This window comes from Pan paniscus, chromosome 4 (genome assembly GCF_029289425.2).
Source record: "Pan paniscus chromosome 4, NHGRI_mPanPan1-v2.0_pri, whole genome shotgun sequence".
Classification (NCBI taxonomy): domain Eukaryota; kingdom Metazoa; phylum Chordata; class Mammalia; order Primates; family Hominidae; genus Pan; species Pan paniscus.
In genome coordinates, this window is record NC_073253.2 from 44,734,333 (window position 1) to 44,761,574 (window position 27,242).

At 44.0% G+C, this 27,242-nt stretch overlaps 1 protein-coding gene and 1 non-coding gene across 2 annotated transcripts; one reads left to right on the forward strand and one right to left on the reverse strand.

Moving 5' to 3' along the window:
* Positions 1–10,997: 10,997 nt before the first annotated feature.
* On the reverse strand, positions 10,998–21,775 carry CCNB1 (cyclin B1). The gene is made up of 9 exons (XM_003806791.4): positions 21,482–21,775; positions 20,687–20,857; positions 20,434–20,592; positions 17,331–17,513; positions 14,365–14,523; positions 13,657–13,893; positions 13,237–13,377; positions 11,405–11,515; positions 10,998–11,230 (listed from the first exon to the last, which is right to left on the reverse strand). Exons 1-9 carry the CDS (start codon positions 21,500–21,502, stop codon positions 11,123–11,125), a joined length of 1,290 nt encoding a protein of 429 aa, XP_003806839.2. The 5' UTR covers positions 21,503–21,775; the 3' UTR covers positions 10,998–11,122.
* On the forward strand, positions 12,843–12,946 carry LOC112439997 (small nucleolar RNA U13). Its single transcript, XR_004671788.1, has one exon. It is a non-coding gene; the product is annotated as a small nucleolar RNA U13 (small nucleolar RNA).
* Positions 21,776–27,242: the final 5,467 nt, after the last annotated feature.

Sequence of the window (27,242 nt, forward strand, 5' to 3'; positions counted from 1 at the left end):
TGCTGTTTTCTTCCTCTCCATTGTCAATGTAATACGGCTCCTGATAAAAGTTAAATTCGCCGGGCGTGGTGGCTCACCCCTGTACTCCCAGCACTTTGGGGGCTGAGGCGGGTGGATCACCTGAAGTCAAGAGTTCGAGACCAGCCTGGCCAACATGGTGAAACCCCGTCTCTACTAAAAATACAAAAGTTAGCTGCGTGTGGTGGCGGGCGCCTGTAATCCCAGCTACTCAGGAGGCTGAGGCAGGAGAATCGCTTGAACCCGGGGGGGCGGAGGTTGCAGTGAGCTGAGATCGCGCCACTGCACTCCAGCCTGGGTGACAGAGTGAAACTCCGTCTCAAAAAAAAAAAAAAAAAAAAAAAAAAGCCGGGCGCTGTGGCTCACACCTATAATCCCAGCACTTTGGGAAGCCGAGGGGGGAGGATCTCGAGGTCGGGAGTTGGAGACCAGCCTGACCAACATGGAGAAACCTCGTCTCTACTAAAAATACAAAATTAGCCAGGCGTGGTGGTGGGCACCTGTAATCCCAGCTACTGGGGAGGCCGAGGCAGGAGAATCCTTTGATCCCAGGAAGCAGAGGTTGCAGTGAGCCGAGATCACACCAGAGATGCACTCCAGCCTGGGCAACAGAGCAAGATTCCTTCTCGAAAAACAAACAAACAAACAAAAAAACAGTTCAAAAGACACAGAATGGACTGGTGGCGATGGCCCACGCCTGTAATCCCAGCACTTTGGGAAGCCAAAGTGGAAGGATCGCTTGAAGTCAGGAGAACAGCCTGGGCAGCATAGTGAGACCTCGTTTCTACTTAAAACAAAAACAAACAAACAAACAAAAAAACAACAGGTGTGGTGACTTAGACCTGTGGTCCCAGCTACTCAGGAGGCTGAGATGGGAGGATCACTTGGGCCCCAGCCGCTGAGGACTGCAGTGACCTATGATCGCACCACTGCTCTCCATCCTGGGTGACAGAGTGAGACCCTGTCTCAAAAAAAAAAAAAAAAAGCACAGGATGTAAAATCAGGCATTAGGTTTGCTATTCCTACATGTAAACTTATGGAACATTTTCTTGTTTCCTTTCATTTTGTTTTACAAAAAGGATGATCCCATTGTTAACTTTTTCTCTTTACCACTTAGTGGATGCCTTCCACTGTCTCACCACAATCTTATCCTTTTAAGCAGTTGCCTATCAGGTGTCTCCACTGCTCACATTTGGGACAAAAATAATGCAATGTGCAGTCGCTCACGCCTGTAATCCCACCACTTTGGGAGGCCAAAGTGAGCAGATCACCTGAGGTCAGTAGTTTGAGACCAGCCTGGCCAACATGGTAAAACCCCATCTCTACTAAAAATACAAAAAAGACTGTCTCAAAAATTTTTTTTATAAAAGTAATAATGCAATGGTTATCCAACGTGAGAATTCGGAGGAGACCTTGTTAAAACACATTTCTGGGTGTCTCTAGGATTGTTTTGCATTTGTAACAAGTTCCCAGGTAAAGTTGCTCTTGCTTATTGAGGAGGACACTTTGAGAACCACCACCATAAAGGGTCATAAAACGCAATTAAAAAAAAATTCACAGTAAAACAAAAAAGGGTGGGTGTAAGGCCCTGCATGGTGGCTCATGCCTATAATCCTAGCACTTTGGGAAGGCGAGGCAGGCAGATCACTTGAGGCCAGGAGTTTGAGGCCAGCATGGCCAACATCGCGAAACCCCATCTCTACTAAAAATACAAAAATTAATCGGGCACAGGGGCACACGCTTGTAATCCCAGCTACTCGGGAGGCTGAGACAGGAAAATCGCTTGAACCAGGGAGGCTGAGGTTGCAGTGAGCCAAGATAGCACCACTGCATTCCAGCCTGGGTGACAGAGTGAGACCCTGTCTCGGGGTGGGGGGAAAGGGTGGGTGTGGGTAGGGAGCTATCCATTAAAAAGTCAATAATAAAGATAGAAGAGATGATAGAATTAGAAAACTACCATCATACCACTCCCAGGGAGATAAATGTCAGGAAAGTATAATTAATGAGTGCTAAAACTAGAGACCAGCACTTCATAGGAATGTTATAGCTAGTGGTTACCACCTTAACCAGATGGTCAAAATTGGTATCAAAAATGGTATAACAATCTGATGTCTGATTCTAATATAATGCATGAGTTGTACACATCACCTATATTGCCAAATGTGTAACCTGAACTTAACTGTGCTGAAAACATGAGACAAGAAATCCAGACTGAGGAACATTCTACAAGACAATTCATGTCTATGTCCTGAAACACAGAAAACAGGGCAGTTGTTCTATATAGAAAAACAAACCATGATTGAATCTTGGATTGGAAAAGGAAAAAAAATAAAAGCCCTAATACATTTTTGGAACAACTGAGGAAATTTGAATATGTTCTGCATATTAGATATTAAGTTACCAATTTTCTTAGTGTGATAGGATTGTGGCAGGGTTTTTTTTTTTAATTATTTTTAGAGTCATGGTCTCACTCAGGTTGAACCACAGGCCACCATGCCTGGCTAATTTTTGTAGAGACAGTGTCTTGCTCTGTTGCCCAGGCTGGTCTTAAACTCCTGGCCTCAATTGATCCTCCTACCTGGCCTCCCAAAACACTGGGATTACACCGCTGGTGTGGTGGCTCATGCCAGTATTCCCAGCACTTTGGGAGGCTGAGGCAAGAGGATCTGTGGAGCCCAGGAGTTCGAGACCAGCCTGGCCAAGATTTAAAACAAAAACAATCATGGGATTACAGATGTGAGCCACTGTGCTAGCAGAAAGATGCCTTTTTAACATGCCACATCTTCTGTAACATTAAAAATCACCAGGCACACTTGGTTTATCAACCAAGGAAAGCACATACCTTTCCTTCTTTTCTTTACTTTCCTTCCTTTCCTTACTGTTCTGAGGCTTTTTAATAAAATTTCACTCCTGCTCTGAAACTTGCCTGGGTTTCTTCTTCTGCCTTATGCCCCTCAGTCAAATCCTTTCTTCTGAGGAGGCAAGAATTGAAAATTCTTAAAAAAACACCCAACATCAAGCTGACAAAAAATAAATAAATAAAATCTCAAAAGATATTGACTGGCCAGGTGCGGTGACTCACGCCTTTAATCCCAGCACTTTAGGAGGCCGCGGTGGGCAGATCACGAGGTCAGGAGTTCGAGACCAGCCTGACCAACATGGTGAAACCGCATCTCTACTAAAAATACAAAAATTAGCCAGGCGTAGTGGCACGCGCCTGTAATCTCAGCTACTCAGGAGGCTGAGGCGGGATAATCGCTTGAATCTGGGAGGTGGAGGTTGCAGTGAGCCAAGATTGTGCCACTGCACTCCAGCCTGGGTGACAGAGACACCATCTCAAAAAAAAAAAAAGAAAAGAAAAGAAAGAAAAAGAAAAAGATATTGACTGGCCAGGTGCGGTGGCTTATGCCTGTAATCCCAACAGTTTGGGAGGCCGAGGCTGGCAGATCACTTGAGGTCAGGAGTTCGAGACCAGCCTGGCCAACATGGTGAAACCCCCTCTCTACTAAAAATACGAAAATCAGCTGGGCATGGTGGTGAACACCTGTAATCCCAGCTACTCGGGAGGCTGAGGCAGGAGAATTGCTTGAACCAGGGAGGCAGAGGTTGCAATGAGTCGAAATTGTGCCAGTGCACTACAGCCTGGGCAACAGAGGGAGACTGTCTCAAACAAACAAACAAAAAAAAGTACACTCCATAGGGTGGTAGCAGGCCAAGCATAGGGTCCCAAGAGCCAGGTTACAGAATTTTCTGGGGTTTAAATACCCTCTAGAGGTTTCACATTGGCCACTTGGTATACACCCCATGCAAATAAAGTAGTGTCCCACAATTAGTATGATTGGTTGTAGAAAGCAGCCAATCAGAAGTACTTTCCACTTTCCATCTGCCACACAGAAAAAGGGGGGTGGGGGTTTGCAAAGGGAGTACCCTCAGGTCCATTTGTTACTTAAGTGTGGAAAGTTGGGGTTTTCCTTTTGATTTAGTTCTAGGAAGTCAGCGTGAATCTGCCTTAGGTTCCCTGCCTCCAGACCCTATTCTATTGCCTCACTTTCATGACTAAAATATAGAAAATATTTAAACTAGAAAATAAAGGAGATGGTGGGAATAATGTAAAAGCTACAACCACAAAATAAAAATGGTAGAAATGGTAACACCAAAAACTAGTTCTTTCAAAAGGCCAATGAAATAATCCCATGGGCAAGTCTGATTAGAAAACAAAAGTACTCAACATCAGGACTGAGAAAGAAGATATAACTGTACATTCAGAAGAGAGTAATTTTGTCATGGTCCTCTACAACTATAACTTTAAAAATCTAGAATGGATGATTTTTTTTTCTTTTTCTTTTTTGTAAGAGGCAGGGTCTTGCTGTGTCACCCAGCTCGGAGTGCAGTAGCATGAGCATAGCTCACTATAGCCTCAAACTCCTGGGCTCTAGTGATCCTCCTGCCTCAGCATTCTAAGTAGCTAGGTCTACAGGCACATACCACCATGACTGCCGGGCTAATTTTTTAAATTTTATATATATTTTTTCTAATAGAGACAGGGTCTCACCATGTTGCCCAGGCTGGTCTCAAATTCCTGGGCTCAAGCAATCCTCCTGACTAGGCCTCCTAAAGTGCTAAGATTCGATTTTTTATATTTTTTTAGAGACAGGGTCTCACTATGTTGCCCAGGTCAGTCTTGAACTCCTGGCCTCAAGCAATCCTCCTGCCTCAGCATCCCAAAGTGCTGGTATTATAGGCATGAGCCACCAAACATGGAGATGATTTTCTATTGTTGCAGGGTGGGGGCGGGGGCCGGGGGAACATCTCTAAAAGAGCGATTATATCATACAGAGAGAAAAATTTTTAGAGACCAAAAAAGCATGGAATATCTACCATTTTATTTTTTGAGACAGGGTCTCACTCCCACACCCAGGCTGGAGTGCAGTTGCGCGATCTTGGCTCACTGTAGTCTTGACTTCCCTGGCTCAGGGATTCTCCCACCACAGCCTCCTGGGTAGCTGGAATCACAGGTGCACTCCAGTACGCCTGGCTAATTTTTGTATAGATGAGATTTCGCTATGTTGCCCAGGCTGGTCTTGAGCTCCTGGTCTCAAGCAGTACACCCGCCTCAGGCTTGAAAAGTGCTGGGATTACAGGTGTGAGCTACTGTGACTGGCCTATTATATTTAATAGCTCCAGGACAAAGGACTTTACTGTTTAATTTAGCTAGTTTCCAACGAATGAATGGGAACTTCAAATGATTTAAGGCTTTAAAAAGATGAAACTGGCCGGGTGTGGTGGCTCACGCCTGAAGTCCTAACACTTTGGGAGGCCCGATCACCTGAGGTCGGGAGTTCGAGACCAGCCTGATCAACATGAAGACACCCTGTCTCTAATAAAAATACAAAATTAACGGGCATGGTGGTGCATGCCTGTAATCCCAGCTACTCGGGAGGCTGAGGCAGGAGAATCCCTTGAACCCAGGAGGCAGGGGTTGCAGTGAGCTGAGATTGTGCCATTGCACTCCAGCCTGGGCAACAAGAGTGAAACTCCATCTCAAAAAAAAAAAAAAAAGGAAGAAACCAGCCAGGTGCGGTGGCTCACACCTGTAATCCCTGCACTTTGGGAGGCCAAGGCAGGCAGAACATGAGGTCAGGAGATAGAGACCATCCTGGCCGACATGGTGAAACCCTGTCTCTACTAAAATAAAAATTTAAAAAATTAGCCGGGCGTGGTGGCATGCGCCTGTAGTCCCAGCTACTCGGGAGGCTGAGGCACGAGAATCACTTGAACCCAGGAGGCAGTGAGCCAAGATCGTGCCACTGCATTCCCGCCTGGCGACAGAGCAAGATTCTGTCTCAAAAAAAAAAAAAAAAAAAAAAGATGAAACCCTCTCTAATCTACCTTAAGGCTAGTAAAATAAAACACGAGACAACAGTAGCAACAAAAATCAAGCAAATTTTCCATGAGCTGCAAAAAAAAAAAAATTTTTTTTTTCGAGATGGAGACTCCCTCTGTCGCCCAGGCTGGAGTGCAGTGGCACAATCTCAGCTCACTACAAGCTCCGCCTCCTGGGTTCATGCCATTCTCCTGCCTCAGCCTCCCGAGTAGCTGGGACCACAGGTGCCCACCACCATGCCCGGCTAATTTTTTTGTATTTTTAGTAGAGACGGGGTTTCACAGTGTTAGCCAGGACGGTCTCTATCTCCTGACCTCGTGATCTGCCCCTCTCAGCCTCCTAAAGTGCTGGGATTACAGGCGTGAGCCACCACGCCTGGCCCGAGCTGCAAAAATTTGTAAGTGAAGTATTAGCAAATTAAATGTATATACCATAAGCAAGAATTCATTCCACCATAGTGAGATATGAAGCCGACTGGGCTTCTCTGTCTAGCTAATCAGGTAACGGACTTGGAGAACTTTTCTGTCTAGCTAAAGGATTGTAAACACACCAATGAGCACTCTGTGTCTAACTAAAGATTTGTAAATGCACCAATCAGCACTCTGTAAAAACGCACCAATCAGTGCTCTGTGTCTAGCTAAAGGTTTGTAAACGCACCAATCAGCACTCTGTAAAAACGGACCAATAAGCACTGTGTAAAATGGACCAATCAGCACTCTGTAAAATGGACCAATCAGCAGGATGTGCGCAGGGCGAAATAAGGGAATAAAAGCTGGCCACCTGCGCCAGCAGGGGTATGGGTTCTATTCTATGCTGTGGAATGTTTGTTGTTTTGCTCTTTGCAGTAAATCCTGCTGCTGCTCACTCTTTGGGTCTGCACTGCCTTTATGAGCTGTAACACTCGCCGGAAGGTCTGCAGCTTCACTCCTGAAGCCAGCGAGACCATGAACCCACCGGGAGGAGAGAGCAGTGCTGTCTTTATGAGCTGTAACACTCTGTAACACTCACTGCAAAGGTCGAAGGTCTGCAGCTTCACTCCTGAAGTCAGCGAGAACACGAACCCACCAGAAGGAAGAAACTCCGGATACACCTGAACATCAGAAGGAATAAACTCCGGACACACCATCTTTAAAAACTATAACACTCACCGCGAGGGTCCGTGGCTTCATTCTTGAAGTCAACGAGACCAAGAACCCACCGGAAGGAACAAATTTCGGACACAATAGGAAATCTCTAAGGTGGAATACTATATCAAAAGAGAGAAGCCAAAATGATATCATACGCTGAAAATGTTAATGGAATTCCACAACCTTGCCTATTAAAAACTCCACAGTTTGAGCACAGCATGGAATCAGAATTTAAAAAATAAACATGACATAGTATTTTTATCATTTGATATTTTTTGCTATTTAATTGGTCTTTATAGTTTCTCTTACTGTGTGACATCAATTCAGTGACAGGAAACCATTTATTATCACTGATTATTTCAGAGATTCTAATATTATAAAGTAGGTGAAACTTTTGGATTTAAGGACTAGAAAATTCTCCAATAAAAAACACTCAAGAAGGGCTGGGCGCAGTGGCTCACACCTGTAATCTCAGCATTTTGGGGGGCCACTGCCGGGTGGATCATGAGGTCAGGAGATCGAGATCATCGTGGCTGGCACAGTGAAACCCTGTCTCTACTAAAAATACAAAAAATTAGCTGGGCGTGGTGGCGGGCACCCCTAGTCCCAGCTACTCGGGAGGCTGAGGCACGTGAATGGTGTGAACCCGGGGGGGCAGAGTTTGCAGTGAGCCGAGATCGCGCCACTGCACTCCAGCTTGGGCAACAGAGCTAGACTCTGTCTCAACAACAACAAAAATATTGAAGAAGGAAAACTGATGTCAACTGGATAAGATATTAAAAATAGAAGTGGGCGTCAGGCGCGTTGGCTCACGTCTATAATCCCGGTGCTTTAAGAGGCTGAAGTGGGAGAGTCACTTGAGGCCAGGAGTTTGAGACCAGCTTGGACAACATAGTGAGACCCCATCTCTACACAGAAAAGGAAAAAATAAAATATTAGCCAAATGTGGTTGGCCCACCTGTAGTGATAGCTACCTAGAAAGCTGAGGTGGTAGGATAGCTGGAGTTCAGGGCAGCAGTGCACTATGATTGCACCACTGTACTCCATCCTGGGCGACAGAGTGAGACATTGTCTCTATTTAAAACTAAACAGGAGTGGGATACACTACTAGGGAGATGAAGAAAAAAATTTAAAGAAACAGAAGTGGGAAATATATCCCATTCACAATAACAACAAAAGGCAAAAGGCATAAATCCAACCATAAATTTAAGAAAGTTGCAGAATTATACAATTAAATTCCAACGTTATTGAAAGGCATGCAACAAGGATTGATAGTTTCTAGATGGTAAGATAATATGTCAGTCTATCCCAAGCTAGTACATAATGTATAGTCAAAATCTCAAAGGAGGGTCGGGCGCGGTGGGTCACGCCTGTAATCCCAGCACTTTGGGAGGCTGAGGCGGGCGGATCACCTGAGGTCAAAAGTTCGAGACCAAACTGCCAACGTGGTGAAACCCTGTCTCTACTAAAAATACAAAAAAATTAGCCAGGCATGGTGGCCCGTGCCTGTAGTCCCAGCTACTCCGGAGGCTGAGGCAGGAGAATCACTTGAACCAGGGAGGCAGAGGTTGCAGTGAGCTGAGATCGCGCCACTGCACTCCAGCCTGGGCAACAGAACGAGACTCCCTCTCAAAAAACAAAACAACAACAACCAAACTCAAAGGAACTTTTTGGTAACTGTACACAATTTTAAAGTTTTTATAGAAAAGTGTTCAGTAGTACTCCCATATATTTGGTAAGCCTCATCTTAACTGATTAACTGGTAAAAACTATTGTATTATCACAGGAAAAAACAAGATCAAGGAAGAATAGATGGGCATTGAAGATATTTCAAGTTGGACAAGCAGGGTTTCAGTCATGGCACTGGCATAAACGGGTATCCATCTGTAAGAATTCTACTTTATACCACATATAAAAATCGCCTACTGAGGGCCGGGCGCGGTGGCTCACGCCTGTAATCCCAGCACTTTGGGAGGCCGAGGTGGGCGATCACGAAGTCTGGAGATTGAGACCATCCTGGCTAACACGGTGAAATCCCGTTTCTACTAAAAATACAAAAAATAAGCCGGGTGTGGTGGCATGCGCCTGTAATCCCAGCTCCTTGGGAGGCTGAGGCAGGAGAATCACTTGAACCTGGGAGGCGGAGGTTGCAAGTGAGCCGAGATCATGCCACTGCACTTCAGCCTGGGTGACAGTGTGAGCCTCCGTCTCAAAAAAAAAAAAAAAAAGTTAACGTGGCAAATATCTTTTGCCAGTTGGAGTCATAGAAATAAAAGACTGATTACCTTCAGTTTTAATAATGCAGAGAAAACTGGCACTTTTTGACTCCGCCTCAAAAAAAAAAAGTTAAAATGGCAAATATTTTTTGCCAGTTGGGAGTCATAGAAATAAAAGACTGATTACCTTCAGTTTTAATAATGCAGAGAAAACAGGCACTTTTGTATGTCATCTGGTTCTATCAAAATTTAAAATGCATGTTTGCTTTAGGGAACCTAGAATACACACAAAAAAGCATGGTATAAAACAGTAAATTGGCCAGGTGTGGTGGCTCACGCCTTTAATCCCAGCACTTTGGGAAGCTGAGGCGGGTGGATCACCTGAGGTCGGGAGTTCAAGACCAGCCTGACCAACATGGTGAAACCGCGTCTCTACTAAAAATACAAAATTAGCCAGGCGTGGTGGCGCGTGCCTGTAATCTCAGCTACTCAGGAGGCTGAGGCAGGAGAATCGCTTGAACCTGGGAGGCAGAGGTTGCAGTGAGCTGAGATCGCGCCATTGCACTCCAGCCTGGTGACAGAGTGAGACTCTTGTCTCAAAAAAAAAACAAAAACAAAAACAAAAGCCCCAAAAAACAGTATTATCAACAAAATTGTAGGGGCAAAAAGAAAAAGCAATCTGAACGAACAGGGGAAATGGTTGAATCCATTAGTCATGTGTTGCTTAAGGATTGGGATATGGTTTGAGAAACCTATCATTAGGTGATTTTATTGTTCAAACATCAGAGTGTACTCACACAAATCTAGATGGCATACCCTCCTGCACTCCTAGGCTATATAGTATAGGTTATAGCTCCTAGGCTACAAACCTATACACCATATTATTGAATACTGCAGGCAATTATAACACAAGTCAGTATTTGTGTATCTAGGCACAAGAAGAGGTACAGTAAAAATATGGCATCATAATCTTATGGGACCACCATTGTATCTGTAATCTATCTTTGACCAAAATGTTCATGGGGCACATGACTATTTATCTGTACCATGTAATATAATGCACAAATACAGGTAGGCTTATGTATGTTGAAAGTAATTGTTATGTATATAGAATGAACCACATTTTTAAAAAACCCACAAAATTCATATGCACATCTGTATTTATATAAGGCATGAAGGATAAACCCATAATTGATGTCCTTCAGGTGGGTGGGATTTAGAAAGAGCCTAAGGAAGCAGTAAACTAACTTTTTAAAAGATACCTTTTGTATTTGAGTATTGTTTTATTAACCAAAACACAAAACCAAAATGAAAACTGGCTTAGAATATAAAGTTCTCATTTTTCAAAGTGAAAGTTTGAAGATACTAGCTAAAGTTGATAACTTAAATAGTGGTAAAAGTAAATAACTTAGAATTATGGCAGCAATCACAAGAAGAAACAGAAAACAGGGGGACTTGGGATTCGGTGGTAGACTTTTACTTTAAAATAGAGCTATGCAGCAGATTCTCCATGACTTGGCTTACATGCAGTATGTCCTATGGAAGTAAAATTTTCAAATACCTCCATCACCTTCAGTAACTCATATTAATAAAGTAAAAGCCAGGTATATAAAACAAGAACCCAGTATATAAACATATACATCAATTGGATCCCCAGGTAAACCAAAAGGAGTTTTTAAAAATATCCCCACCATACCTTTTAAGACAACTTTCCTGCTACCCTACAGTAGGAAGTAACCACATTCAAATTAGTTAAGCTATAAAAAAGTAAAAGGGGCCACAAGCTTTATTAAAAGTAAATGCAACAGTAATATGTACAGATGGCACATGGTGCCAATTTTATTTGTAAATACAGTACTCCAACTCAAGTTTACAAGTTACACCTTTGCCACAGCCTTGGCTAAATCTTGAACTATTGCAGAATTCAGCTGTGGTAGAGTGCTGATCTTAGCATGCTTCGATGTGGCATACTTGTTCTTGACAGTCTGGAAGACAAAAAGATAGCAATTAAAGAGGCAAAAGAAAAAAAATCACAAGATGCAATGATACAGGTATTCATTTAAAACATTAACTCATTAAAAATAAACCAGGCATTTGCAGGCATTAAGTTTGAATTATTACACTTTTCAACATCTTACAATGCCACTATATTGACTCACCATGTGCTTTGTAAGTCCTTGATTTACCATGACTACATTCTTAGCCAGGTGCTGCATAACTGGAAGAAGAGATTCTTCAGTATATGACAGGTAATGTTGTAGAGCTGGTGTCTAAGGCAACAAGTTAATGTTAAAAATGCTCAATCAATAATGATTTTCATAAAGTTTCTAGATGTTAGATGTTATTCAGGAGTGGAAAAGAGATGGGTACTGTATAATTAATATAATTGAAATTTGAGACAAAGCTAAAGACTCCTTTCCTAGGTGCTCTCATGCTTCCTCTGCTCAAACCTAATTGCACTTTTGTAATTGCTGACTTGCCCACCCTAAAACTAGACTCCACTTCCTTGAGGCCAACTTTGTAATTTTTTTTTTTTTGAGATGGAGTCTCGCTCCAGGCTGGAGTGCATGGTATGATCTCGGCTCACTGCAACCTCCGCCCCCAGGTTCAAGTGATTCTCCTGCCTCAGCCTCCTGAGTAGCTGGGATTACAGGCGCGCACTGCCACACCTGGCTAATTTTTGTATTTTTAGTAGAGATAGGGTTTCACCATGTTGGTCAGGCTGGTCTTGAACTTTTGAGCTCGTGATCTGCCCACCTCTGCCTCCCAAAGTGCTGGGATTACAGATGTAAGCCACTGCACCCAGCTACATAGTTCTATTCTTAAGACCTAGGGTAGGCCGGGCACAATGGCTCACGCCTGTAATCCCAGCACTTTGGGAGGCCAAGGTGGGCGGATCACGAGGTCAGGAGATCAAGACCATCCTGGCTAACACGGTGAAACCCCGTCTCTACTAAAAAAAAAATATATATATATAAAAAATTAGCCTGGCGTGGTGGCAGGCACCTGTAGTCCCAGCTACTCGGGAGGCTGAGGCAGGAGAATGGCATGAACCCAGGAGGCGGAGGTTGCAGTGAGCCGAGATCACGCCACTGCTCTCCAGCCTGGGCAACAGAGCGAGACTCTGTCTCAAAAAAACAAAAAAAGACCTAGGGTAGTGCCTGTCACATAGGAGAAGCATTTGTTGAATCAATGAATATGAGTGAACTACTAGTATGTCATTTGACCTTCAAGTTTCTTCATCTGTAAGGAGTAAAAGTTGCTCTACCTTTCTCAAAGGGAATAAAGTTGAAATCAGGCAAAGAAATGGAAACACTCGACTGGTTGCAATGGCTCACGCCTGTAATTCCAACACTTTGGTAAGTGGAGGTGGGTGGATCGCTTGAGCCCAGAGTTTCAAGACCAGCCTGGGTAATATAGAGAGACCCCATGTCTACAAAAAATACAAAGCTCAGCCTCCAGAGTAGCTGTGACTACAGGCGTGTGCCTATATATATATATATATATATATATATATATATATATATATATATATATAAAATTTTATATATTTTTTGTAAAGATGAGGATTTGCTATGTTGCCCAGGCTGGTGGGCGACTCTTTCGTAGTTCATAAGTGTGATGATTTGGTGTTCATGTGAACGTGTGAAACGTGCCACCCTCAAACCTTGTTACAATGTGGGCATATTACCCGTCTGACATGAAAAATATTTAAAAACTAGACAGACACCTGTAATCCCAGCTACTCTGGAGGCTGATGTTGCAGTGGGCCAAGACTGCACCACTGCACTCCAGCCTGGGCGACAGAGCGAGACCTTGTCTCAAAAACAAAAAGATGTGGAAACATTCTAAGACATCTTTTTAAACTATTCCTTCAGTAGATCCCATATTTATGAACCACTTGAATTGCCTTTTAATAACAAAAGTTCTGTATTTAGTCAAACACTCTTTAAAATTTAAAAGCTTAGGAGTTCTGTGGGACACAGCTTACCCATTCACCATTATCCAGAATTTTCAGTGCTAAGCAAAAAGCTCCTGCTGCAATTTGAGAAGGAGGAAAGTGCACCATGTCATAGTCCAACATAGTTAGTTCCATCAGGTATTTGGCCAAAGTATGTTGCTCGACATCAACCTGAAACAAAACCCATGTTACTTTCTTTCAGAAAATTTTCCTTTGGCACTAACCTGCATGCCCATATGTATCTTTAACTACAAATGTTTGTCTACAAACTCTCAAATGCCCATGCAAAGTCCTAATATTAACATGCAGCCTGACTAGAAATAAAGAACAACTTTATCCCTTCCCCATGTAGTTAGGTATAATACAGGTCAGTTGAATTCAACGTGCTTGGTCAGCAGCAGTGTTCCCCCTAATGTACCCATACGGAGAGGTTTCTCAAGAAACCTGTACCTCTCCAATCTTAGATGCTCTCCGAAGGAAGTGCAAAGGTAGAGGCCGACCCAGACCAAAGTTTAAAGCTCTTAGAATCTTCATTTCCATCTGTCTGATTTGGTGCTTAGTATAAGTGTTGTCAGTCACAAAAGCAAAGTCACCAATTTCTGGAGGGTACATTTCTTCATATTTGCTTGCAATAAACATGGCAGTGACACCAACCAGCTGCAGCATCTTCTTGGGCACACAATTATTCTGCAATGGGAATTTCAATAGGGTGAATAAAATGTTTGAAAAGGAGACACAGAGCTATGATGAAGGAGAGGTAGAAAGACATTCTCCCATAGCAAAATCTTAATTAATGACACCATATCCCCCAAGAAAGATTTTAGTTGAAAAAGTCGGTTTCTTTCTTTCTTTTTTGTTTGAGTCTCGCTCTGTCACCCAGGCTGGAGTGCAATGGCGCGATCTCAGCTCACTGCAACCTCCGCCTCCAGTAGCTGGGACTACAGGTGCCCGCCACCACGCCCGGCCAATTTTTTGTATTTTTAGTAGAGACAGGGTTTTACTGCGTTGGCCAGGATGGTCTCCATCTCCTAACCTTGTGATCCACCCGCCCGCTGGGATTACAGGCATGAGCCACTGCGCCCAGACTGGCCTGAAAACGTCAGTTTCTTATGACTCGGCTAGAATCCTGGAAGGGAAAACTCTTACTGAAATGCTCACCTGCATGAACCGATCAATAATGGAGACAGTCATGTACATGGTCTCCTGCAACAACCTGAATTTCATTTGAACCTGTACTAGCCAGTCAATTAGGATGGCTCTCATGTTTCCAGTGACTTCCCGACCCAGTAGGTATTTTGGTCTGACTGCTTGCTCTTCCTGCAAAAGAAAATGCTGATTATTCTTAGAAACATGACTCCATGTGACACATTTATGTCCAGAAAGATCAGTTAGTTCCTACAGTAGCACTGGGGCATTTATAATCTATATCAGTTCTTAATTCAATTATTCATATGGTCAACCACAAACGACACCATCACCAAGAAATAAAGCAAACATGAAGGCTGGCGTGGTGGGTCACACCTGTAATCCCAGCACTTTGGGAGGCTGAAGTTGGCAGATTGCTTGAAGCCAGGAGTTCGAGACCAGCCTGGCCAACATGGCAAAACCTGTCTTTACTAAAAATACAAAAATTAGCTGGGCATGGTTGCGCACACCTGTAGTTCCAGCTACTTGGGAGGCTGAGGCAGGAGAATTGCTTGAACCTTGGAGGTGGAGGTTGCAGGGAGCCGAGATTGCACTACTGCACTCCAGCCTGGGTGACAGAGTGAGACTGTCTCCCCACCCAAAAAAAAAAGAAAAAAAAAAGAAAAAAAAGGCAAACATTAGATAGGACAGTATGACAGCTTTTTTATATTGTCAGGTCTTACGATATTCTTCACCACAACTGCTGCTGGTCCACTCCCTTCCAAATAAAGATACTATATTATCATCTCAGATCTTTTCACTTAAGCCTCTAAACTTAGAACCTGAGCTTTATGTAGAGAAAATATCAGTAACTCCCAGGGCAGCTGGAACCCATGTACTACAACACTCCTGCCTGCTCCTGGGTTAAACCCCAACAGCAACATAGCTAAGAACTGTGGGGACAACAGTGACTTTATTTTAAATACTAATTCAATGTGACTTCTGCCTATTCACTTTAAGTTTGGCCTTTCCTCCAAAACAGCCCTTGATATTATTGTATACATTATAGGCTGTGATGTCTGCAGCATTCTGTCAGCCACCCACACGTTGATTCTAGAGCATGTATACTTTGCCCAAGAAAATGTATACATACCCAAGCCGTGGGTACGAGGGGTTACAGTGCAGAGATCTACATCTTACAGCCATCAAAGACCATACTTATGTCTGTAAATTCCCCCTCATCAGTCACCCAATACCAGCAAACTCCATTTATCTGCCTAATTCCTTGGTTTCTCAGCTCCTCTGCCACTTGAGGGGTTGCTTTGCATAAATGGCCTTGCACAGAACAAGAACGAAGCATCAAGAAACAGCACATTTACAGACTGGGCGTGGTGGCTCACACCTGTAATCCCAGCACTTTGGGAGGCCAAGGCGGGTGGATCATGAGGTCAGGAGATTGAGACCATCCTGGCTAACACGGTGAAACCCCGTCTCTACTAAAAATATAAAAAATTAGCCGGGCGTGGTGGCGGATGCCTGTAGTCCCAGCTACTCAGGAGGCTGAGGCAGGAGAATGGCGTGAACCCGGGAGGCAGAGCTTGCAGTAAGCCGAGATTGTGCCACTGCACACCAGCCTGGGTGACACAGCGAGACTCTGTCCCAAAAAAAAAAAAAAAAAAAAAAGAAACAGCACATTTACTAAATTGAACCCTCCAAAGTTAGAACACAACTTTAAAAAGCACTAGAAAGATGGAAGAAGAAACTAAAAGCAGAAGGCTGCTCCTGGCAAAGAAGTCTTGCAGAAGAATCCTATAGAAAAAGGAGAGGCCAAAAAGGAGCAGGCAAGAGATGAACATGTCAGTGATGACATAAGACAACACATTAGAAACAACTGGGGGCTGGGTGCGGTTGCTCAGGCCTGTAATCCCAGCACTTTGGGAGGCCGGGATGGGTAGATCATCTAAGGTCAGGAGTTCGAGACCAGCCTGGCCAATATGGTGATACCTCATCTCTACTAAAAGTACAAAAATTAGCTGGGTGTTGTGGTGGGCACCTGTAATCCCAGCTGCTCGGGATGCTGAGGCATGAGAATCACTTGACCCGAGGCGGAGGCTGGATTAAGCCGAGATTGCACCACTGCACTCCAGCCTGGGCAACAGAGCAAGACCCTGTCTCAAAAAAACCAAAACCAAATAAAAATACAAAAAATTAGCCAGGCATGGTGGTGTGTGCCTGCAACCCCAACTACTTGGGAGGCTGAGGCAGGAGAATTGCTTGAACCCAGGAGACAGAGACTGCAGTGAGCTGAGACCACACCACTGCCCTCTAGCCTGGGCGACAGTGTGAGACTCCATCTCAAAAAAACAAAACAACAACAACAACAAAACTACGTAAATGTGGTAACAGTATAATTTATGTTACTATGTTTATGCTGCCATAAAGAGTGCTTGTATTTGTAGGGAAAGGGCAAATGCCATTAATAGAAAGTTTCAAAAGTGGGATCAAATTGAAGTGAACCAAAAAGTAGCTTTTGAGTGTACTCCTTTTGGGCACAAATAATTTCACCAACAACTGGATGCACATCAGCCACACTAACACAAAATGCCTTGTGTTAGGGGTGGCGGTAGTCTTTGAGTATATTCTACATCCTCATCCACTTCCTGACCCGTTATCACCTAAAATGCAGAGTTTGGGACTTAACCATTCCAAACGTGGTGGAGATCGCATATATACATATTAAATTCAATCTGTGGATTTTCCTTTAGAAAGCGATAGTAGTATCCACCCTAACTTCGAACTTTCCTGCAGAAAGTGACAAATAGACTCCATTGGTTTATTTAGTGACTTTTTATTATAGGTATTCCATGAAGGAGAATTTGAAAGTGTGATCTCTTAAGAAATGCTGCCCACGTCCTGCTTGTATTATTATAAACTATTGATGGAAAATACTTTCATAAAGTTAGATGCAGTTTAGAAAAAAAACGAATGATAATACTTACCTCAAGTTGTCTCAGATAAGCATAAATATCTTTCACATATTCACTACAAAGGTTTGGATCAGCTCCATCTTCTGCATCCACATCATTTACTGCAAGAATTACATCAGAGAAAGCCTGACACAGGTCTTCTTCTGCAGGGGCACATCCAGATGTTTCCATTGGGCTTGGAGAGGGAGTATCAACCTTGAAACAAAGAGATATCTTGAAATAGCAAATAGAAGTAAGCACTATAGTTTGGGCATGAAGTTCAGGTTATTGGTACCAACTCAAGCTAGTATTCTGCTGAATCGGCATACAATTCATTTCCTTAAAGGAAAAGTATCTTTTCAGATTTATTCCATTTCTTTTTAGGAAGTGATTAACATCAAAAGTGATCATTTGGGTTGGGCGCGGTGGCTCACACCTTTAATCTCAGCACTTTGAGAGGCTGAGGTTGAGGCTAGGAGTTCAAGACCAGCCTGGGCAACATAGCAAAACCCTGTCTCTGTTAAAAAAGAAAAAAGTGATCATTTAATTTCTCAATTAAGAAGAATGAGGTTGGGCATAACAGCTCAAGCCGGTAATCCCAGTACTTTGGGTGGCTGAGGTGGGAGGATCCTTTGAGACCATGAGTTCCAGACCAGCCTGGGCAATATAGCAATAACTCATCTCTACAAAAAATTAGCTGGGCATGAAGGCAGCTGCCTACAGTCCTAACTACTCAGGAGGCCAAGGCAGGAGGATCACTTGAGCCCAGGAGTTTGAGGATACAGTGAGCTATGATTGCGCCATTCTACTCCAGCCTGGGCAAAAAAAAAAAACAGTGAAATGCCAACTTAGAGTGAGTCAGTTTAAAGTTGGAAGCAAATAAATTCACATTCTAGACTTTGCTGCAAAGGAAACTGAGAAGTAATTAATTTTTATCAGCAACACGTGAAGTTAGTCCAAATAAATGACAATTCAGTCTTTAGTCTTTATTTCATAATATAAACTGCTTCTCACTACTCAACACAAATTCTATCCTGACTACTAAGGATTAACTAACTTCATCACCATTAACCATTTCCTTCAAGCTCCCTTTATCCCATTGTTCAAACATTTATTGAGCACCTTCTTGAAGTCAAACTCTACAAGGCATTGACTTCATGGCATCCTCAAGGGACTCTGAATTTAGTAGACAAAGTAAAGAAATAAGGTCGGGCATGGTGGCTCACGCTTGTAATCCCAGCACTTTGGAAGGCCGAGGCAGGCAGATCACGAGGTCAGGAGTTCGAAACCAGCCTGGCCAACATCGTGAAACTCCATCTCTACTAAAAATAAAAAAATAAAAAATAAAAAAATTAGCTGGGTGTGGTGGCTGGCGCCTGTAATCCCAGCTACTCAGGAGGCTGAGGCAAGAGAATTGCTTGAACCCAGGAGGTAGAGGTTGCAGTGAGCCAAGATCGCGCCACTGCGCTCCAGCCTGGGTGACAGAGCAAGACTCCGTCTCGGGAAAAAAAAAATAAACAAAAATAAGACTAAGGCTGGGCATGGTGGCTCACACCTGTAATCCCAGCACTTTGGGAGGCTGAGGCGGGTGGATCACGAGATCAAGAGTTCGAGACCAGCCTGGCCAACATAGTGAAACCCCGTCTCTACTAAAAATACAAAAATTAGCCAGGCATGGTGGCACGTGCCTGTAGCCCCCGCTACTTGGGAGACTGAAGCAGGAGAATCACTGAACTCGGGAGGCAGAGGTTGTGGTGAGCCAAGATGGCACCACTGCACTCCAGTCTGGGCAACAGAGTGAGACTCTGTCTCAAAGGAAAAAAAAAGACTGATTCTAGGAACAGGGGTGGAGATGGGGGAAGTTTGGGAAAGCTTCAGGAGTTGATGCTTGAGCTGTTTTCAAGGATGAAAAGGTTATTAGCTAAATGAAAGACAGGGTGGGGAAGGCATTCTTACTAAGTGGGAAAGCAAAGGTAAGAATCAGCATGGGCCTTCCAAGAAAGCCTCACGTAGTTTGATATGCCCAAAGACTGTGCTGGCTACATATTTCATGTGCTATGCCCTGAAATTCAACACTAAAGCAATAGCTTTCAATCTCTTATCCTTAGATATAAGAAGCTGAACTGGCTGGGTGCCGTGGCTAACGCCTGTAATCCCAGCACTTTCGGAGGCCGAGGCGGGCGGATCATGAGGTCAGGAGTTCAAACATGGTGAAACCCCATCTATACTAAAAATATGAAAATTAGCTGGGCGTGGTGGCGTGCGTCTGTAATCCCAGCTACTAGGGAGGCTGAGGCAGGAAAATTGCTTGAATCTGGGAGGCAGAGGTTGCAGTGAGCCGAGATCACGCCACTGCACTCCAGCCTGGGCAACAGAGCCAGACTCTGTCTCAAAAAAATTTTTTCAGATAATTTTCCCAACTGGTTTTAACTAAGTTTAAAAAAACAGAGCTTCAGAATACAGTTCATTGCAATTTCATCAAAGCAGCCTCCTCTACATGACCTACCTTTCCTTCACAGGTAGGTCTATCATAGAATACATTTACATACCTTATATTTAATAAAAAGTTACTGTTTTTGAGGCTAAGTGTTAATTCATCTTCTTAACCACTCCCTGAAAAGTTGCCTTCTTCCTGTTTTACTCCTTTGCATATTCCAATGTTACAGGCTTATTATTTAGTAGCCATATGCAGCAGTAAGAAATTCAAGAGAACATTCTATGTTTACGCCAATAAATTCTGCAGAGATGGCTTGTACTTGGACAACAAAGCCTTTGGCTCAGACAGCTACTACTTAATATCATTAACGAAGGAATATAAGACAGTTAACAATTAAAAGCATAGATTCTGAAGCCAGACAGCCTAAGCTTGAATCCCATATGGGCCACTTACGTGTGTGACCCTGACATAACTTCTCTAAAGCCATGATTTAAATAGTAGAGGTGACAATACCTCAGAGAGTACGTGTAAAAGATTATGTGAGTTAATGCATGTAAAATGTTAGGCAGAGCCTGCCTCATGCTAAGCACTCAATAAATAGTATTACTATTACTATTCATTTGAATGCTCTTGCATGTATCAGTGAAATAAGGGACAAGAAATAATCAACAGACTCTACAATGGTAAGAATAAGTTTACCAAAATAGGCTCAGGCGAAAGTTTTTCTTCTTTAACAGGCTCAGGTTCTGGCTCTGGCACTGGCTCAGACACTGGCACTGGCACCAGCATAGGTACCTTTTCAAGAGGTTTTGGTAGTTTTTTATCAATGACTTTTCCAGTAGCTGAAGGTTTTGCTTCCTGTAGATGAAACAGAGAGAATGAAATGTTTCTGCATCAAAGGCCACAGTTGGAAGGCGGGCTCTTACAGAAGTTAGGTCAGGAAGAGAGTTACCTTCTTCATAGGCATTTTGGCCTGCAGTTGTTCACTGACTTTGTTACCAATGTCCCCAAGAGCTGTTCTTGGCCTCAGTCCGGGCTTGGAGGTTGCAGCAGGGGCCGTAGGAACGCGCTTTGCGCCTGCCATGTTGATCTTCGCCTTATTTTCAGCATTAATTTTCGAGTTCTGAAAGAAGCAAGACCACTTTAAGAGCTGATCCACGAAGGCTCGAGTAAGTCAAGGGTTAATTAAGGTGGGGCACAAGGAGAAGTTCCCAGAAAGAAAGCCGACTAAAAATGGGTTCCGAGGGAAAACATGGGTCCCAGAGTCTACTCTGCGGCCGTGACAAGTCAGTTTCCGCCGACCTCTACATTTACCAATTGAGGGATTCCCTGATTAGTCCTGGCCAGCCCTAAAATACCGGGAATTTACATTTGAAAGGAAACCGAAAAAGCCTCCAATTGCAGACACCTTCTCTCTGGGAAGGGGGTTACAGAGTTGCTGGCGGGCCCACTCAGGGACCCTCTATCACTTTTTCAAAAGGTTCCCAGTCGACTCTCCACCTCCCCAAAACATTTATCCAATATCCGTCCAGTTCTCTTTCTCACCTTCCTCCCTCCATCCATCGTCCCCCACACTCCCTCACCAGGCCTGGGCCCACCTCGGCGCTCTCTTGGTGAGTCCCCTCCCACCTTCCTCCCCAAATCGCTCCTGCGGCCCTCTCCCGCTCGGGAGGCTCCCGCAGGCGAGGCAGGGCGAGCAGGCAGCAGCGAAGAAGGCCGCGTTAGTTCGCAGTCCGAAGCGGCTCACCCTGGTGACTCGGAGCGCCATGGCTTCCTCTTCACCAGGCAGCAGCTCAGCGGGGAGAAGCAGAACACCGGCGACCCGACCAGCCAAGGACCTACACCCAGCAGAGACCAACAGCCGTTCCGCCGCAGCACGCCGGGAAGAGCCAGCCTAGCCTCAGATTTAAACCCCGCACTGCTCCCTCCTTATTGGCCTGTTCGTGGCACTCACTCCCTTCCCATTGGCGGCTGCCGGTCCCAGAGAGTGCGTTTCCAGGGCGATCGCGCGAAGGCGTTCGAGAGGGGCGGGGCCACAGTGAGGCTAGGCCGGAAGGCCTGGCCAGGCTCTCACGTGGTCTGCCTCTGCGCCTGCGCTCTTGGGCAGCTGCAGCGGCCACCTGGAGAGCAGAGCAGCCAGTGCGCCGCCCACCTGGAAAGGTTAGCCGGGCAAGAGTGTTCGCTGCCAATGCCAGCTCAGGAAAGGCCTAGTGGCCTTTGGAAGGTGACAGAGGCGCGGCCACAGTCTCAGAAGTGTCAAAAGTAGTTTTGGATCTAGTGTTGTACACTTTCCATTTCTACGGTAGCAGCAATAATATAGTTCATGAAAGGCTTTAATAGACATTCTTTCATTTGATCGTTGCAACAACTCTCTGGGGTGGAGGAACTGAAGCTCAGTGACTTAGATGACTTTGCCGGGATCACACATTAGCAACGGGGGAACTGAATTTAGGGTTTTTTTTTTTTTTGAGGGGGAGGGAGGGGGTGTATCCGTGTTGTTTTCACAACACTGATTGTCCCTTAACAATATTACTTGATTACTTCAAGATTGGCCAGTTTCCCAAGGCCAATTGTTTTGTTTGTTTTAGCTTTCTATTTGGAAATAATTTCATACTTAGACCAGTTGCCAACAAAAATCTTGTAAGGAATATTTCTATACCCTTTACTCAGATTCAACTATCCTTAACATGTATTTGCCTCTCATGGGAAGATCAGGAAAAACTAAACAAAAAGACATTTTACCCCATTTGCTTTGTCATTTGCTCAGATTCTCTCTAGATCCAAAGAAAAACAAGAGGGTTCTTTTTGCCTTCTACTCCTCAAAACACACCAGCAGCTCAGCAATTGGAGGGGAGCCTGAAGGACAAAAACATTGCTATCTCATAGAGCAACGGTATAAGAGCCAATAGAAACTCCTGGCGCTGGAAGTCACGGATCCGAAAGAAGGCGCCCAATCATTTGGTTTCTTTGGATCGTTATTGAGTCTTCTGTCATCATAGTTCTACCCTCCTACTCGAATGCCTTCCGTGGGGCCCTTACCCTTGCTCTCCTCTGCCTGGAATGCCCGCCTCTTCTTGCACTCAAGCCCCTGGGTTCTATTCAGGTAACTCACATTCATCCTTCAGTTCTGTGTTCAACATCCATTCTCACTCAGTCTTTCTGGGTTTGATCAATCCTGCCTCGCCCCATGCAGGGGCGAGAGGCAAGGGGCGAAGCAGGATTACTTATCCTCTGTGTTCCAGTTAATAAAAATTTTTTTTTTACTTTTTTTTTTCCTTTTTTTGAGACGGAGTCTCGATCTGTCGCCCAGGCTGGAGTGCAGTGGTGCGATCTCGACTCACTGCAACCTCCACCTCCAGGGTTCACTCCATTCTCCTGCCTCAGCCTCCCGAGTAGCTGGGACGACAGGCGCCCGCCACAACGCCCGGCTAATTTTTTGTATTTTTGGTAGAGACGGGGTTTCACCATGTTAGACAGGATGGTCTCGATCTCCTGACTTGGTGATCAGCCCGCCTCGGCCTCCCGAAGTGCTGCGATTACAGGCGTGAGCCACCGCGCCCGGCCAAATTTTTCCTTTTATATGCTTTATTTTTTAGAGCAGTTTTAGGTTTGCAGCAAAACTTAGCAGAAAGTATAGAGCATTTCACCTGCCTTCCCCACTATTGACACCCCACATTAAAGTTGTACTTTTATTATAATCTGTTAACCTACATTGACACCACAGTATTACCCAAAGTCCATAGTTTACATTAAGGTTCACTCTAGGTGTTGTGTCTTCTACGGGTTTTGACAAATATATAATGACGTATAATGTCCACCCGCCTCAACCTCCCAAAGTGCTGGTACTGAAGGCGTGAGCCACTGCACCTGGCGGTCAGAATGGTTTCTTTTACTCAAATATGCATTTAAGGTCCTTCCATGTTTTTTTCATGGGTTGGGATCTCATTTTATTTTAGCCCTGAATAACATTGCATTGTCTGGATGTACTAGTTTATTTATTCAGTCACCTACTAAGTGACATCTTGATTGCGTCCAAGTTTTGGTATGAATATAACTGCTACTAACATCTGTGTGCAGATTTTTGAGTGGACATAAGTTGTTTTTGTTTTTTGTTTGTTCGTTTGTTTTTTGAGACGGAGTCTTGCTCTGTTGCCCAGGCTGGAGTGCGGTGGCGCCATCTGGGCTCACTGCAAGCTCCGCCTCCCGGGTTCACGCCATTCTCCTGCCTCAGCCTCCCAAGTAGCTGGGACTATAGGCGCCCGCCACCAGGCCTGGCTAATTTTTTGTATTTTTAGTACAGACGAGGTTTCACCATGTTAGCCAGGATGGTCTCGATCTCCTGACCTCGTGATCCGCCCTCCTCGGCCTCCCAAAGTGCTGGGATTACAGGCGTGAGCCACTGTGCCCGGCCGAGTGGACCTAAGTTTTAAACTCATTTGGGTGAATACCAAGGAGCAAGACTGTTGGATCATATAGTAAGAGTATGTTTACTTTTGTAAGAAACCGCCAAACTGTCTTCCAAAGCTGCTCTACCATTTTGCATTCCCATCAGCAATCCTCACAAGCATTTGGTGTTGTCAGTTTTTAAAAAAATGGTAGCCATCCTATTAGGTATGTAGTGGTAACTCATTGTTTTTTGATTTGCAATTCTCTAATGGCATATGATATTGAGTATCTTTTTCTGTGATTATAATCTGTATAACTTCTCTGGTGAGGTATCTGTTCAGGTATTTTGCCTAGTTTTTGTTTTGTTTTGTTTTTTGAGATAGGGTCTTACTATGTTACCCAGGCTGGAGTGCACTGGTGTGATCATAGCTCACTGTAACCTCAAACTCCTGAGCTCAGGCAATTCTGCCTCAGCTTCCCAAGTAGCTAGGACTGTAGGTGTGAGCCACTGTGCCCAGCTAATTTTTTTATTTTTTATTTTTTGTAGAGATGGGATCTCACTATGTTTCCAAGGCTCATCTTAAACTCTTGGCCTCACAAAGCACTGGGAAAAAAAAAAAAAAAATACATATATATATATATATATATATATATATATATATATATATATGTATTTGAGATGGAGTCTTGCTCTGTCGCCCAGGCTAGAGTGCAGTGGCTCGATCTCGGCTCACTGCAACCTCTGCCTCCCGAGTTCAAGTGATTCTCCTGCCTCAGCCTCCCAAGTAGCTGGCACTACAGGCGCCCGCCACCATACCAGCTAATTTTTGTATTTTTAGTAGAGACCGGGTTTCATAATATTGGCCAGGCTGGTCTCAAACTCCTGACCTTGTGATTTGCCCGCCTTGGCCTCCCAAAGTGCTGGGATTACAGGCATGAGCCACCACGCCCGGCCGCACTGGGAATATTATAGGCATGAGCCACTTTGCCCAGCCTTTGCCCAGTTTTATTTTTGTTTTGAGACAGGGTCTCTATTACCCAGCTAGGGTGCAGGGGCGCAAACATGGCTTACTGCAGCCTTAATCTCTGGGTTCACCAGAGCCACCGCACCTGGCCTCAGACTAATATTCTTTTTATTTTTTTTTGTTTATTATTTCTTTTTTTCTTCTTTTGTTGTTTTTATTTGTTTTTTGGACTAATATTCTTAATAGTACATTTTGTCATGTTTATTTTTAATTTTTATGCATACATAATAGTTGTACATATTTATGGGGTACATGTTATATTTTGATACAAGCATGCAATGTGTAATGATCAAATCAGAGTAATTGGGATATTTATCTCCTTAAACATTTATCATTTATTTGTGTTGGAAACGTTCCAACTCCACTCCTTTAGTTATTTTGAAATATACAGACTGGGTATGGTGGCTCATGCCTATAATCCCAGCACTTTGGGAGGCCAAAGCAGGAGTATCATTTGAGCCCAGGGGTCCGAGATCAGCCCGGGCAACCTGGCAAACCCCATCTCTACAAAAAATACAAAAATTAGCTGGGATTGGTGGTGTATACCTGTAGTCCTAGTTACTCAGGAGGCTGAGGTGGGAGGATCGCTTGAGTCTGAGAGGTTGAGGCTGCAGTGAGCTGTGATTGTACTACTGCACGCCAACCGGGGTGACAGAGCAAGACCTTGTCTCAAAAAAAAATTTAAAAAGGCTGAGCATGGTGGCTCATGCCTGTAAGGAGCTCAAGGATTGCTTGGGCTCAGGGATTGCTTGAGCTTAGGAGTTTGAGACCAGCCTGGCCAACATGGCGAAACCCCATCTCTACAAAATATACAAAAATTAGCCAGTCATGGTGGCACAAGCCTGTAATTCCTGCTACTCAGGAGTCTAAGGCAGGAGAATCACTTGAACCTGGGAGGCGGAGGTTGCAGTGATTTGAGATCGCGCCACTGCATTCCAGCCTGGGCGACAGAGCGGACTGTTTCTCAAAAAAAAAAAAAAAAAAAGGAAATATATAAATATGTACAATAAATTATTGTTAACTATAGTCACCCTAGGCCAGATCTAGGCTACGGAACACTAGATCTTATTCCTTCTATCTAATAGTACTTTTGTACCCATTCACTGTGATCTTTTTTTAAAATTTAAAAATTTTTGTATTATACTTTAAGTTCTAGGGTACATGTGCATAATGTGTAGGTTTGTTACATAGGTATGCATGTGCCATGTTGGTTTGCTGCACCCATCAACTCGTCATTTACATTAGGTGTTTCTCCTAATGCTATCCCTCCTTCAGCCCTCCACCCCGCTGACAGGCCCTGGTGTGTGATGTTCCCCACCCTGCGTCCAGGTGTTCTCATGGTTCAATTCCCACCTATGAGTGAGACCGTGTGGTGTTTGGTTTTCTGTCCATGTGATAATTTGCTGAGAATGATAGTTTACAGCTTCATCCATGTCCCTGCAAAGGACATGAACTCATCCTTTTTTATGGCTGCATAATATTCCATAGTGTATATGTGCCACTTTTTTTTTTTTTTAGATGGAGTTTCACTATTGCTGCCCAGACTGGAGTGCAATGGCAAGTGATTCTCCTGCCTCAGCTTCCCAAGTAGCTGGGATTACAGCCATGTGCTACCACCCCTGGCTAGCTTTGTATTTTTTTTTTAGTAGAGACAGGGTTTCTCCATGTTGGTCAGGCTGGTCTCGAACTCCAGAGCTTATGTGATCCACCCACCTCGGCCTCCCAAAGTGCTGGGATTACAGGCGTGAGCCACCGTGCCCGGCGCCACATTTTCTTAATCCAGTCTATCATTGATGGACATTTGGCTTGGTTCCAAGTCTTTCCTATTGTGAATTTCTGTTCTGACAAGTCTTTTTGATATTCCTTTCTTCAAATTCAGGCTATATATTTGGAATTATGAAATAATTAAGATGACTTTTACACCCTTTAAATGCCTTAGGCGTTTCCTGGGTTTCCATTGTATTTCAAGGAAACTACAAAAATTTACTACTTCATCTTATAAGAGATAATGACAATAATTAGATTTGCTTGGCATTTTCTAGATTTTAACTAATCCAAAACTTTTGTCAGAGCTATTTTATCTGCCAAACCCAGAAT

What these genes read in the sequence shown, in the direction of transcription:
- CCNB1 (XM_003806791.4), bottom strand. Translation starts at nt 21,502, where the DNA reads ATGGCGCTCCGAGTCACCAGG. An exon ending in TTCTGGATAATGGTGAATGG is followed by an intron (nt 11,516 to 13,236) that starts GTAAGCTGTGTC and finishes TTGTTGCCTTAG; the next exon opens with ACACCAGCTCTACAACATTA. An exon ending in AAGGACTTACAAAGCACATG is followed by an intron (nt 11,231 to 11,404) that starts GTGAGTCAATAT and finishes TTTGTCTTCCAG; the next exon opens with ACTGTCAAGAACAAGTATGC.